Here is a 14,612-nt window from a genome sequence, read left to right on the forward strand (position 1 = left end):
CGCGCGGGGAGTTGCGGGTGATGTAGTCCAAACTCCTTGACATATCCCCCCGCCGTGACCAGGATGTGGCCCCTAGGAAACTATCACTTCCAGGAGGCATTGCGGTGGAGAGAGCACTCTCCCAGAATTCAGTGCGCCGGGGGTTACGTGAGGGCGGTGGGGACAAAAACGGTTTGTCCAGTGCCCGGGTTGGTGGTGGTGGCGGTGGTCTGTGGGTGCCTTCGAGAATATTCAGAAGAGTCGGCGCGTCGTGATGCCGAAGTATTTTGAGGACAAGGAGGAGGACGGTTCACCTTGTTCGGGGGTGAAGGAAGACCTGAGGTCCTGTTTACTGGAACTCGACTGCGTGCTCAAGGTGTGGATAGCACTTTAGGAGTTAAACTAGGAGTCCTTATGGGTTGGCTAAGTGAACTTTAACCAATGCTAATTGTCACACCCTGTCTTAATGAACAGAGACATATCTTGTGGCTATTACCTCAATGTTTGGAAAACAAACCATTTGTAGAGTAGGACAAGACAGTGAAAGTAATTAAACTACACTTGTAGAAAAAAAGAGAGGGTACAGGTGGGATGTCCCAATGGGCCGTTGCTCTCAGGTCTTCCTGCGCATAGGCGACCTCATCTGAAATTCCTAATGTTTTGGGGATTTCCTTTTGTATTCTCAGAACCAGTTAAACAAATCGTATGGGAAAGGAACTGTTGTAATTTATCTACAGGTTGGTATTTTTGAAATGCCATGAGTTTAACTTGATATTATTATGATGATGTTGGCTGAATGTTTTCGCCGAGGGATATTTAAGGAGAAGTAGTGATTGATGCTTTTCACACTGGAGTGAGAATACAAAGGTGCTTCCTAGGAGTTGGGGTATTCGGACACGCCCAACAGGAAATTTACAGTCGGGTCACAATTTGAAAATGTAGATAATAAAAAGTAGGAACAGACTTAAAGAGGACAGGGACTGACTGGCAATGGATATTATTAAGGGCAATATAAACTACAATACATTACTATATTTTAAATTATATGCTGGAAGAAATGGTGTAAAATGTACATTTTTGTTGGCAGGGCAACTTAAAGCTGTTTTCAAAGCTGATAGAAGTTTGGCTGTATTTATCATAGAAACAAGCGGTTCGAGTCTGTGCCAGTTTTGCGCACTCATTTCATTTTACCCAATTTCATACTGGTTGTCCATCAACTTCACTGTGATTGTCCTACTACTGACCTACAGCAGATGTATTTATAGGGACTAATTAGCCTGCATCATTGGGACGTGAGAGGAAATCAGAGCACATGGATGGAAGAAACATATTGCCGCAGGGAGAATGTGCAGACTCCATATGTACGGCACAGGAGGTCAGGGCTGAACCTGGGTCAGTGTATCCACAAAGTAGCTACACTACTTGCTGAACCACTTCGACAAGCTGTAACATGTAATTCTATAACAAAGGCAAGATGTTCCACTGGAATCCGGAAGTATAAAGTCAGACTTGTGCACAACTTTATATTAGAAGCAGTATTCTGAAAATAAATTTCCCAAAATCTACTACAGGATCAATATTTATTTATCTATAATTATTTGCTGATACCGATAATGAATTTTGCTTTACAAATGCAGCTTTTTAAATGTAAATGCTATGCATGGATACAACAGAGGCTGTATAATAGAACACAGTAATCAAGGAGGCAAATACTTTGCTATGGGTATGGAACCGGAAGTAGTGGGTGAGGGGCGGAAAGGAGCTGGCAGCAAATGATTCGTAAGGTACAGCTAACAAATATTGTCGTGGCCAAATTGATTATGGAAGCATAAAGGTGAACAATTTGCCCAAATATGTTTTCAATAACTGCAAATGCCCAATTTTGCCAAATAACCATGAACAGCATCCCAAAATTGAACATCATTTGGGGAAAAAATACATCTGTAATAGGGTCAAGTCTACATCAGGTTAACTAAATGTAACTTCTTTACTTTAAGTAGGAAGGAAAGACACCAAAGCAGTGCTTGAAAGAAGGACATTGCAAGGCTTTACAGCTTACTTTCTTTGAATGTAAGAGGTCAATGGTATGTATCAGTTGTAAGTGTCAAATTTATTAATGTTTATATACAGAGCATCATATTTGTAGTATACTTAATAGTTGATGTTGTTTTGAATATTTATAAGAGTTCAAAGATCTTCCAATGCCCATGATCTCGAGTTTGATATTTCTATTTTTTTTGGAGTGGAGACTTATTTCTCAGTTTTGTCAAAAAAACAAAATTAACAGCTTTCTTGCAAGAGTTTTTGTTTTTTTTTTAATATAAAGTACATACCTTGACTTTTAGGCAATGTTTATTTAATCCCCACTTATCCAAGAATAAATATCAGTGCTTGAGATTTTGCAACAAGCTTGTGGTTTTGATACCCATGATTTTGTGGGAAAATTTCTGTGCAAATGTCACTCCACTTTTTAAGCTTGGGGGGCAGAAGAAAGGAAATGATAAGTCAGTTATCATGACTCTAGTGTTTGGGAAGATGTTGGATTCCATTTATTGAGGATGAGGTTTTGGGGTACTTGGAGGCACATAAATAAATAGGCCAAAGTTAGCATGGTTTCTTTGAAGGGAAATCTTGCCTAACAAATCTGTTGGAATTCTTTGAGGAAATAACAGGCAGGAAGGGCAAAGGAGAGTCAGTGGATGTTGTTTACTTGGATTTGATGAAGGCCTTTGACAAGGTGCTAGCATGGGTGGAAGATTGGCTGACTGGCAGGAGGGAAAGAGTGAGAATAAAGGGATTCTATCCTGGTTGGCCGCCAGTAACTAGTTGTGTTCTGCAGGGATCGGTATTGAGAATGTTTCTCACAATATATGTCAATGATTTGGATGACAGAACTGATGGCTTTGAGGCCAAGTTTACAGATGATACAAAGGTAGGGGAAGGGGTGGGTAGTGTTGAGGAAACGGAGTCTGCTGAAGGACTTGGAGAATGGGAAGTTGTGGCAGATGGAATATGGTGTAGGGAAATGTATGGTCATGCAGTTTGATAGCAGAAATAAAAGTGTGGACTGTTTTCTATACAGGGAGAAAATTCAAAAATCAGATATGCGAAGGGATTTTGGAGTTCTCCTGCCAGACTTCCTAAAGGTTAACCTACAGGTTGAGTTGGTGATAAGGAAATCAAATGCAATGTTAGCATTTATTTCAAGAGGACTAGAATATAAGAGCAATGATGTGATGCTGTTGCACGATAAGGTTCTGGTTAGGCTGTACTTGGAGTATTGTGAGCAGTTTTAGGCCCTTATCTAAGAAGATTACTGGCATTGCAAAAGGTCCAGGGGAACTTCACAAGAATGATTCTGGAAATGAAAAGGTTAATGTATGAGAAGTTTTTGGCTCCGGAACTCTACTCGATGGAGTTTAGAAGTATGCGGGGGGAGGGGAGCAGAATCTCATTGAAACCTCTAGAATATTAAAAGGCCTAGATAGAGTAGATGTGGAGAGGATGTATCCTATAGTGGATGATTCTAGGACCAGAGGGCACAGGCTTAGAATGAAAGGGGCGTCCATTTGGAATAGAGGTAAGGATTTTTTTTAGCCAGAAGGTGGTGAATCTGTGGAATTCATTGCTATGGAAGGCAGTGGGGGCCAAGTCACTAAGTAGATTTAAAGCAGAGTTTGATAGGTGCTTGATTAGTGAGTATCAAAAGTTATGGGGAGAAGACAGGAGAATGGAGTTGACAGAGATAACAAATCATCCGTGATGGAATGGCAGATAAGATCCTGGGCGGAATGGCCTAATTCTGCTCTAATGTCTTATGGTCTTAACTGATTGAAATACCACAAATTGCTGGAGCATGAGCGAGCTATGCTCATTAACTATGTTCCAGGCCATGCCCCAGTTTGGATGAGTTTCTGCCCCCTGAGCTTGGCCAGGAATATCTTAGCAGAATTGCAGACTCCCATAACTTACACTTACCACTTAAAATGACTAATGACCAGCAGTCATTCCAGCATCAGACCCAGGCATATTTTTCTTCTGCTTAGTACTTCAATTAGTAATTCAAACTGGGTTCAATTCAATTAAATGATTTATATTTGTTATATTAAAAAATTTCAACTGAAGTTGGTAAAAATAGAGACTGTTGGAATTGCTCAATGAATATCGATCAATTAAACTGAAATATTAAATCTCCCAAGTCCGGCCTGAGCTGAGCATTACAACATTTGCTCTTTTAAGTCAGATTTTGGATATCAATAGTAATTTTATTTGTCAGGTAGCTTCTGCAGTACATAGAATAATGAAAATAATAGTGACTAACGATAACTTGCATCACTGCACAGAGAAAACTGTCTAACCTCATGACAGTTAATTGAATTGACTTTATTTCTTACATCCTTCACATACATGAGTAGGAACCTTTACATTACGTCTCCATCTAAATGTACAATCATAGTACTTCATAATATTTTATAATAAACAGAACAGTCAATGTAATATAGAGTACACTCAAGTCAGCATGAGTTCATCAGTCTGGTGCCCTGGTGGAAGAAGCTGTCCCGGAGCCTGTTGGTCCTGGCTTTTATACTGCAGTACTACTTCCTGGATGGTAGGAGCTGGAATAGATTGTGGTTGGGATGGCTTGGGTCCCCAGTGAACTTACGGGCCCTTTTTACACACCTGTTCTTATAAATGGCCTGTATCATGGGAAGTTCACAACTGCAGATGCGCTGGGCTGTCCGCACCACTCTCTGCAGAGTCCTGCGATTAAGTGAGGTACAGTTCCCATACCTTCAGTGATGAGGTCAGTCAGGATGCTCTCAATTGTGCCCCTGTAGAAAGTTCTTAGGACTTGGGGGCTCGTACCAAACTTCCTCAACCGTCTGAGGTGAAAGAAGCGCTGTTGTGCCTTTTTCACCACACAGCTGGTGTGTACAGACCACATGAGGTCCTCGGTGATGTGGATGCCAAGGAATTTGAAGCTGTTTATCCTCTCAGCCCCAGATCCACTGATGTCAATAGGGGCTAGCCTATCTCCATTCCTCCTGTAATCCACAACCAGCTCCTTTGTTTTTGCGACATTGAGGGAGAGGTTGTTTTCTTGACACCCCTGTATCAGAGAGATGACTTCTCTGTAGGCCACCTCATTATTGTTTGAGATAAGGCCAATCAATGTAGTGTCGTTAGCAAATTTAATTAGCAGATTGGAGCTGTAGGTGGCGATGCAGTCATGGGTATACAAGGAATAAAGGAGGGACTCAGTACGCAACCCTGAGGGGCTCCTGTATTGAGAGTTAGAGGGTTGGAGGTGAGGGAGCCCACTGCTGACAATCTAATAGGAAGTCCAGGATCCAGCTGCACAAGGCAGGGTCAAGGCCAAGATTTCTGAGCTTCTTGTTGAGTCTGAATGGAACTATGGTGTTTAATGCTGAACTGTAGTCCAAGAACAGCATTCTCACATAAACGTCCTTCTCCAGATGTCTAAGGATGGTACGTAGAGCAGTGGCTATTGCATCATCTGTCGATCAATTGTGTTGGTAGGCAGATTGTAGGGGGTCCAGTTTGGCTGGTAGCAAGCTGCAGATGTAATCCTTGACCAGCTTCTCAAAGCATTTGCTTATTCACTCTTTATGGTCTTTCCATTTTACTCCCTTGATGTATTTTCCCATAAGCCCTGTTCCAGTCATAATTTATGTTTAACTTGATGGATGAGTGATGATTTTGCATGTGAGTGTAAGCTAGAGTTGCCAGAAAAAGTCTTGGCAAGACTGCATCACTATAAACCCAGTGTAGTATGAAATCAATGAAGTGTTCACTTTGGTATACTGTTGATAGACTGTGGAATCGTACACATGGGCATTTTATTTTGGCCCTTTGACCCACATGACTGTGCTAACTATGATGCCAATGTAACTAGTTCCATCCACCTGCATGTGGTCTGTATCACTCTTTGCTGCCCATTCATATGACTGTCTAAATGCCTCTTAAACTCTGCTATCATGTGTTCTTATACTATCTCTTATAGAAGCACAATCCAGGTACCTACCACTGTGTAAGTAAATTAGTAAAACTGGTCTTGCACATCTCCATTAACCTTTTCCTTACTGTCATCTTAAATTTGTGCCCTCTAAGTGGGAAAAAGACTCACTATCTAGCCTATCTATGCTCTTCATAATTTTATAAACTTCTATCATGTTGTCCCTCAGCTTTCAGTGCTCCAGAGAAAGCAAGCCAATTTTGGCCAGCCTCTCATTGTAGCTAATTCACTCCTTGGTGAACCACTTCTGTAGTCTCCTCAAAGCCTCCACCTCCTTCCTATAGTGTGGCAACTAGACCTACGCACAGAGCTCTGAACAGTACTCTGAATATGACTAACCAAAATTTTATGCAGCTGCAGTGTGTTGCTAATTTTTATAGTAATGCCCTGACTGAAAAAAGAAAGCATAAGATATGGGACCAGAATTAGGTCATTCAGCCCATCGAGTCTGCTCTGCCTGATTTATTATCCCTCTCAACCCCATTTTCCTGCCTTATTCCTGTAAATTTTGATGCCCTGATTAATTGAAAACCTATCAGCCTCCACCTTAAATATACCCAATGACTTGCCTCCACAGCTGTCTGCTGCAATGAATTCCACAGATTCGCCACCCTCCAGCTAATGAATTTTTTCCTCATCTCTTTAATAAATGAGCACCCCTCTATTCTAGTCCACTCAAAGTGAATACTAACATTGCATTTGCCTTCCTTACCGCCAACTTAACCTACGAGTTAACCTTTAGGGAATCCTGCACGAGGACTCCCAATCAGAGTTTTCATCTGATTTTTGAATATACCTTTGTAACCACCCTAACCACTTGTGTTTTCACTTTCAGGGAGCTATGGACTTGCACCCCAAGAACTCTCTGTACATCAGCTATTCTAAAGTCCTGCCATTTGCTGAGTATTCTCTTTGATTTGGCCTTCCGAAATGCATCACTTCACACTTGTCGGGATTAAATTCTAAGTGTCATTTTTCTGTCCAGACTTTCACTACTCCACGTCCCGCTACATCTTTTGAGGATCATCTTCAGTACTAACAATTTCACTAATTCTTGTATTGTTAAAAAACTGATCAGGCCACTTGTGTTTCCATCCAAATTATTTAGAGATTATGTTGGCGCTGGAAGCATGGCAGCATTTGCGGACATTTTCAGAAGGTTAAGTCACATAGGATCCAATGTGAGTTGGGCGCAGAATTAGCCTGACTGTAGATGACAAGAAGGTGGTGATGGAGAGGTTCAAATATGTATCTCTATACAACTCAGAGATTTGGCTATCTGGAGAAGCCGAATCTCAGAGTTGTATATGGATGCATACTTTGATAGTAAGTGACCCTTTGAACTTTTTTGAACCGAAGTCCCAGTGCTAATCCTTATGGAATGTCACTGTCACAGACTCTCCAGTCAGAAAATTGCCCCTCCTTAATCTTCTGAACCTCATTGAGTGCTTTACAAAATCCATGCAGATAGCATTCACTATCCTCCCCTTAATCACAGGACTCTGTAGCAAGTGGTGCGGACAGCCCAGTGTATCTGTAGTTGTGAACTTCCCGTGATTCCGGACATTTACAAGGACAGGTGTGTAAAAAAGGGCCTGTAGGATCATTAGGGACCCTAGCCATCCCAATCATAATCTATTCCAGCTGCTACCATCCGGGAAGCAGTACTGCAGTATAAAAGCCAGGACCAACAGGCTCTGGGACAGCTTCTTCCACCAGGCCAACAGACTGATGAACTCACGCTGACTTGAGTGTACTCTATATTACATTGACTGTTCTATTTATTATAAAATATTATAAATTATGATTGCACAAGGCACATTTAGATGGAGACGTAACGTAAAGATTTTTAATCCTCGTATGTGAAGGATGTAAGAAATAAAGTCAATTCATCAATCATCTTCAAAGATTAGCTTTATTTGTCACATGTACTTTGAAACGTACAATAAAAAAGTGCCATTTGCATTAAATCAGATCAGTGTTGGATGTGCTGGGAATAGCCCTCAAATGTCTCCATGCTTCTGGCACCAACGTGGCATGCCCAGGACCTACTGGCACTTAACATACATCATTGGAAAGTGGGAGGAGACCGCAGCATGGGAAACCATGGGAAACCCATGCAGTTATAGGAACCCCAATCGATGATCATTGACACTGTAAAGTGATTGCACTAACTGCTACGCTGTATCACCACCTTAAAAATCTCAATCAATTCTTTTATGTTGGACTTCCCTGCACAAAGCTAATCTGACTAACCAAAATATGCTTGTTCTTTTTCAAATGTAAGTAAATACACTCTCAAAGAATTATCTCCAATAATTTCCCTACCACAATTTTAAGGGTTTAACATAATTTCTATAATTTCTTGGATTATCCCTGTTTTCCTTAAAAGGACTATTCACCAGTCTTCTGTGACCTTGTATTTGGCTAAGAAGATTCTAAGATTTTGCATTCCTTAGACCACCGAGGGGTGCCCATGGAGTCGACGCTTGTGAACAGATCAATCTCAGTCCTTCACTAACTTTAACTGTAATCTACATTTTCCACATTCCTATCAAGTCTGCTGAGATTCCCCTCATATGCAGTTTAAGGGCAATTTACAAAGGTCATTTAAACTACTAACCAACATGTTTTTGGAATATGAGAGCACTGGGGGAGCTCCACACCTGGGAAGGATGTGCTAAGTATACACAGTACCTAAGGTCGGGTTTGACCCTGGGTTACTAGAGCTGTGAAGAAGCAGCTCGATGAGCTGTGCTACTGTTCTGCCCCTTGCTTTATTATGTCTAAATTGTTGCAGAACCTGCCCTTGTTAAGGAGCCCTTAATTTTTCATAGCATTGGCTTTGTGTCCAACTTGTTAGTCCGCGTGTTCTTCTGAGTTCATGGTCCTTTCCACTAGTCAATATACTTTTCCAATTACAGTACAAAGTTTGGTTGGAAGCTTGGAGCACAGTTAATAATTGGAAATGAATGTTGCCTAATAGAGCATACTCAAAAGGTTGTGGTTGTGTTGAAATCATGCCCCATAGTTTCTGAAGTGCAGGAATGCTGCATTATAAACCAATAATGTCTTTATGATTTTTTTAAAGCTGGATAACAGAACTCGTTTCAGAGGAAGAAAAGGATATTAGCAATCCAACTATAATGGAGCAATGATACAGAACTTGCATATGCGGCAGAAATAAAATAATGGCAATACATACACCTTAGAAAATTAGTGTTGTATCAAATGTTTATTAAGTGATAAATGAAGTGTTTTTTTTTAATTTAATTTTACTCATGTGCAATGTCTTGTTTGATCCTTTAACCTTATGAAATCATTTTGCAATTAAAGAGATTCTGTGGGCACCAGGTGAAGATGAAATTTCCAGATATTTTCACATCAATTTTGAGAAATTAGTTTTATTTAAGGGTACTATTTACAATACAAGAATTTGTGCTGTTACAGAATTTAACAATTGGGGAAGTGTCTTTCATTGTGTACAAGACACTAATGAAGTTCACATTGATGGTATAATTCAATAAAATAATAGACATGTTATGAAAATAAGTAAATGTATCTCAGGTTTTGTAAAAATATTGTTTTGCAATCAACTTTTGTATTCATCACAGTCAAAACAAAGAGAAACAAGTCAATATATTTTTTTGTACTTGGTGAACTGTAATACACACAAAATGCTGAAGAAACTCAACAGGTCAGGTGGAATCTATGGAAAGGAATAAAGAGTTGATATTTCAAGACCTGTATTTAGGACTGAACTGTAACTCTTCCTGTTGAAAGATAATGCTGAGCATTTGACCAGACTTATTTTATGAAAGAAGGATTGTTTGACGTCCTTTCAAGTTTTTTTAATGCTTCATAGCCTGGTAATTTCTTCAGAACATTTCTAGTTGCAAGTTCAGCAGCCAGTTAACACACTTGAATCTCAACAAGACAATGCATGAGCAAAATTATTGATCACTTGAATTGTCTTAAGATCAGTTTTGTTAATATGAACTATGAGGTCCTTGGTTTAAATATTGATCTTCTGTAGTAATAGCCTACAGCAAAGTACTGGTAATGCTGGAAATCTGAATGCAAACAAAATGATAGCAGTACTCAGCAGGCCAGGTAGCATTCGCTGATGCAGAATGCTATTATTTTAGGTAAATGGCTTTTCATCAGTTAAAAATGACAAATTAATTTGAAATTGTTGATCTCATTGTTTAATCTGATTGCTGTTATGCACAGTGTCAGAAGATTAGATGCTGAACTTTTGATTTGCTCAGAGTTTCATTCAAGGGATGTAAGGAGAGTATGAGTGGGATGGAGAATTAAAATGCAAGGCCATTGGAAGCTTGAGGTGCTCCCTAACATAACAGGTCACACAGGACAACCAAACACAAAATTGGAAGAAGTAAAAGTTTTTTTCTGCTCCACCACTCTGGCCATTTTATTAGGTATACATGTATCAGCCAATCATGTGGCAGCAACTCAATACATAAAAATATCCAAACATGATTAAGAGCTTCAGTTGTTCAGACCAAACATCAGAATGGGAAGGGATGTGATTAAAGTGATGTTGACCATGGAACTATTGTTGGTTCCAGATAGGATGGCTTGAATATCTTAGAAGCTGCTGATCTGGGATTTTCATGCACAACAGTCTCTAGTTTGCATGGAATGGTACAAAAAAAAACATATAGTGAGCAGTGGTTCTGAGAGCAAAAATGCCTTGTTAATGAGTGAGGTCAGAGGAGAATGGTCAGACTGATTCAAGCTGACAGGAAGGCCACAGTAATTCATCCACAGATTACAACTGTGGTGTGCAGAAGAGCATCTCTGAATGTACAACATGTTGAACATTGACACGTACAATACGCTGGAGGAACTCAGCATGGTCGGGCAGCATCCGTGGAAACGAACAGTCTGAGTTCCTCCAGCGTGTTGTACGTGTTGCTTTGACCACAGTATCTTCAGTGTACTTTATGTTGAACATTGAAGTGGATGAGTTACAGCACCAGAAGACCACACCAGGTTCCACTCCTCATCTAATAAAGTGGCCACTGAGTGTACAATAAGTCTTTTGATTTGTTGCTTACTTACATGGATGAAATGTTTAGGGTTGCAGAGGTCGGAAGTGAGAGGGTAAATGGCAGGGTAACACTCTTCAAAACATCATTGGAAGAAGTGCAAGATCCCTACTGACTCCTGGAAATCTCTGGTCAATGACTTCCCAAAGTGGCGAAGGAACATTCTGGGGTGGTATTAAGGATTTCAAGACCACATGTGGGAGCACAGAGAACCCCTGTGTGAACAGCAGAAGAAGCCAACTTTGTCATAAATTTGCCACACTGGATCCATTGTGAATGAATGTGCTATTTTCACAAGGCCTGATTAGTCACCTCAGAAACTGGAGTGGAACTCCTTGTTCCTGAGGGAGTGTTTAAGCTGAAAATATTCTGTAGAAATACCTTGTTGCCTCCACTACAATATTACATAGCAAATAAATCAGCAACATATACAAGTTTAAGGCACTCTTTATAAATTAATAAAGGGTGCCTTAAAATTGTATATATTGCTGATCCACTTAATTATGCAAATAATAATTGCATACTTCGTCTTTTCCTTTATGGTGTGCTTTGTCTTTATCTCAGAGTGGAGTTTGACCTTAATGATCAAAATTAAGCAAGCAAGTTCATTTGTATAGCTCTTTTCAAACAAGGCAATTCAAAATGCTTTACATAGAACAAGATATAAAAATGAAAAAAAACAGTTTCAGACAATATTTAAGAGAGATAAAATCACAAAAATAAGTATGACAAATTTAAGTTACAATGCAGAAGATTTAATTAAAAGCTGAAGCAAAAAGAAAAGTTTTAAGCCTCAATTTAAAAGAGCTTGAGATGGGATAAACTTCAGATCCTCTGGAAGGTTGTTTCAGATATGTGGAGCATAGTAACTAAAATCTTAATTTAGTTTTGTTTTCACCATGTTTAGTTTTGACCCCGGGGTCGGTAAGCAGACCCACCCCAGACAACCTGAGAGCTCAGGAAAGTTCATAATGCAGCAAGAGATCGGAGATCTGCCCTAGACCATTCAGTACTTTATAAGCCAGTAGTAATATTTTAAAGTCAATCCTCTGATGGACAGGAAGCCAGTGTAGTAATCTGAGAACTGGAGTGATATGTTCTACTTTCTGGGCATTGGTGAGACTAGCAGCAGTGGTCTTAATGATTTTTTACAGAGACCTGTGAAAGCACCATTACAGTAGTCAAACCTACTAAAAATAGATGCATGGACAAGTTTTTCTAGATCTTGCTGAAACCTAAACCCTTTAACTCTCGCTATATTTTAAAGATAAATTAAGTATACTTGCTTTGATATTCAGTGGCAACTTCAGCCACATGAGGGCAGTCAATGAGTAAGTGTGTTCTTTATTTGTAACATCAGCCTTCCAACCCACTCTCCGTAGGTGTCTGATATCCTTTGTTTTCTAAAAGGTTGGCATTACAACTCCCTCTGCTAATATCAATGTAATTAGAATGACGCAGTACAGAAGAAGGTGCTTGAAAGCAACGGTAAGTACCTGGAATAGACACTTCAGGGAATTGAAGTGTCATCACCTTACTGAGTCACTTAGTCACCACCTTACTGAGTCACTTTGCAATTGCCTGGATGAGAATATCTAAACCACAGCAATCTCTATCAGTACAAAAGCAAGAACTAAGCAATCATACCAATCAGAGTTCAAAAGGGAAAAATAAATTTCCAGGAGGCATGTTACTTCTATAATGCAGCATAAAACTGGATAAATTCCCTTATAAGGCACATATTACTGAACAAAAGGAAAACATTGCTGATGGAGAAACACGGGTTAATTCTGAGTCTTTGATCGGTAAAGCCAAGAATGTTTACCAGTCAAGTCTGCCAGCAGATCCTTTTATAGCAGATCCTTTTAGGCTGGTAATGGTGCAGCACAAGTCAAGTGGTATTCTGTTGAAACAAAAGGTTGAGGCGTATAATTCAAGGCCAATCTTATACATTAGATTAACGTAAATGTAAGTTATTTATTTAACAACTGCTGCAAGTGGGGGGAGGGGAAAGTTGATGTTTTTGTGGATGCTTGTGCATGGGAGGGGGAGGGGGCTCTAGGATTCTGATGTTTCTGTTCTTTGGGGTTTTTTCTGTTTTATGGATATCTGTGAAGAGTAAGAATTTCAGCTTGTATACTGTATACATTCTCTGATATTAAATTGAACCATTGAACTTTTGCTTGATCCTCATTCGAATATAATATTAAAGAATGGCCATTTTAATGTCCAATGCACCTTTACTATTTGTTTATATTTGTATTATTTAACATTCATCAGCAAGTTCTGTGTTGTATGACGTGGGTGATCATGGTCTCATGACCATGATTGTTCTTGGCAAATTTTTTCGACAAAAGTGGTTTGCCATTTCCTTTTCCTGGGCAATGTCTTTACAAGATGGGTGACCCCAGCCATTATCAATACTCTTCAAAGATTGTATGTCTGGCATCAATGGCCACATAACCAGAATTTGTGACATGACTATCCACCACCTGCACCCATGGCTTCACTTGACTCTGTTTGGTGGGGGTGGGGGCTGCGGGAGAGGCTAAGCAGGTGCTAAACTATGTCCAAGGGTGACCTGCAGGCTAGCGGAGGGAAGGAGTAGCTTACACCTCCTTTGGTAGAGATGTATCTCCACCCTGCCACCCTTTATTTAGCATTGCTTAAGTCAATAAAATAGATTGCCAGAACAACTATAGATGTGAATAATTAATGAATTTGCATCATAAATTCATCAGTATTAGTAAAAGGTAAACTGGTGGAGTATGGTTCTGGAGCTTTTGTTAGGACAGCAGAAAGAATAATGCTTGATGCTGAACAACTGCATAAAATATGTTTATAATATTAGTAATCCTTAAGAATGGCAACAGAATTTTCTGCCAGTGTCTGAACCCAATCACATAAGGAATCATGTTTGGAAGCACAAGCCGCAATGAAATTACTGCAGTTACAACTAAGCTGTTCTTAATACATTTCTCAATTTTTGTTATCTTAAAAGGGAAGCAGTGAAGCTCAAAAGAAACACAAACAAGTCACAGGATACGATAATAACTGTCCTTTATACTTAGTTTTAGTTTATGCGTTGTTTTGACTCAGTTAAATGATGATAACTGAATTACAATTAGTGTATTTCTGTATGTTTTTCGGTGTTCTGTTGACCATATCTGCATGCTTTTATGCATTGAGTTGCTGCCACATGATTGGCTAATTAGATATTTGTATTAACGAGCCGGTGTATAGGTGTACCCAATAGAGTGGCCACTGGGTGTATTTTACATTTTTTTTGTAGTTCAGATTGAGATTCAGATTTATTGATTACATGCACATCAAATCATACAGTGAAATACGTAATTTGCAGCCCGCCAGTGTCACCAACATACCACACCCACAATGTTCCACAGAGCAACAAAAGTATTGTAAACAAAACACAACAGCGAAACAAGGCCCTTACCCATCCTACCCACACTTTGGATTAATATTTTGTTATACTTTGGATTTCCAAATTGTAAGTTACAGAA

At 39.6% G+C, this 14,612-nt stretch overlaps 1 protein-coding gene across 3 annotated transcripts; it reads left to right on the forward strand.

Annotated features, from left to right (window-relative positions):
• Positions 1-115: 115 nt before the first annotated feature.
• On the forward strand, positions 116-9,761 carry coa5 (cytochrome C oxidase assembly factor 5). Of its 3 annotated transcripts, none has more exons than XM_073044068.1 (4): positions 116-355; positions 666-716; positions 1,980-2,076; positions 9,108-9,761. In XM_073044068.1, the coding sequence occupies exons 1-4, from the start codon at positions 254-256 to the stop codon at positions 9,113-9,115; spliced, it is 258 nt and encodes an 85-aa protein (XP_072900169.1). In that variant the 5' UTR covers positions 116-253; the 3' UTR covers positions 9,116-9,761. The 3 variants fall into 3 exon arrangements, with proteins under 3 accessions (XP_072900169.1, XP_072900168.1, XP_072900170.1); XM_073044067.1 differs by having other exon boundaries at positions 1,980-2,063; XM_073044069.1 differs by lacking the exon at positions 666-716 and having other exon boundaries at positions 1,980-2,063.
• The last annotated feature ends 4,851 nt before the right edge of the window (positions 9,762-14,612 follow it).

The sequence above is a fragment of the Hemitrygon akajei genome, chromosome 4 (assembly GCF_048418815.1).
Source record: "Hemitrygon akajei chromosome 4, sHemAka1.3, whole genome shotgun sequence".
Taxonomy (NCBI): Eukaryota; Metazoa; Chordata; class Chondrichthyes; order Myliobatiformes; family Dasyatidae; genus Hemitrygon; species Hemitrygon akajei.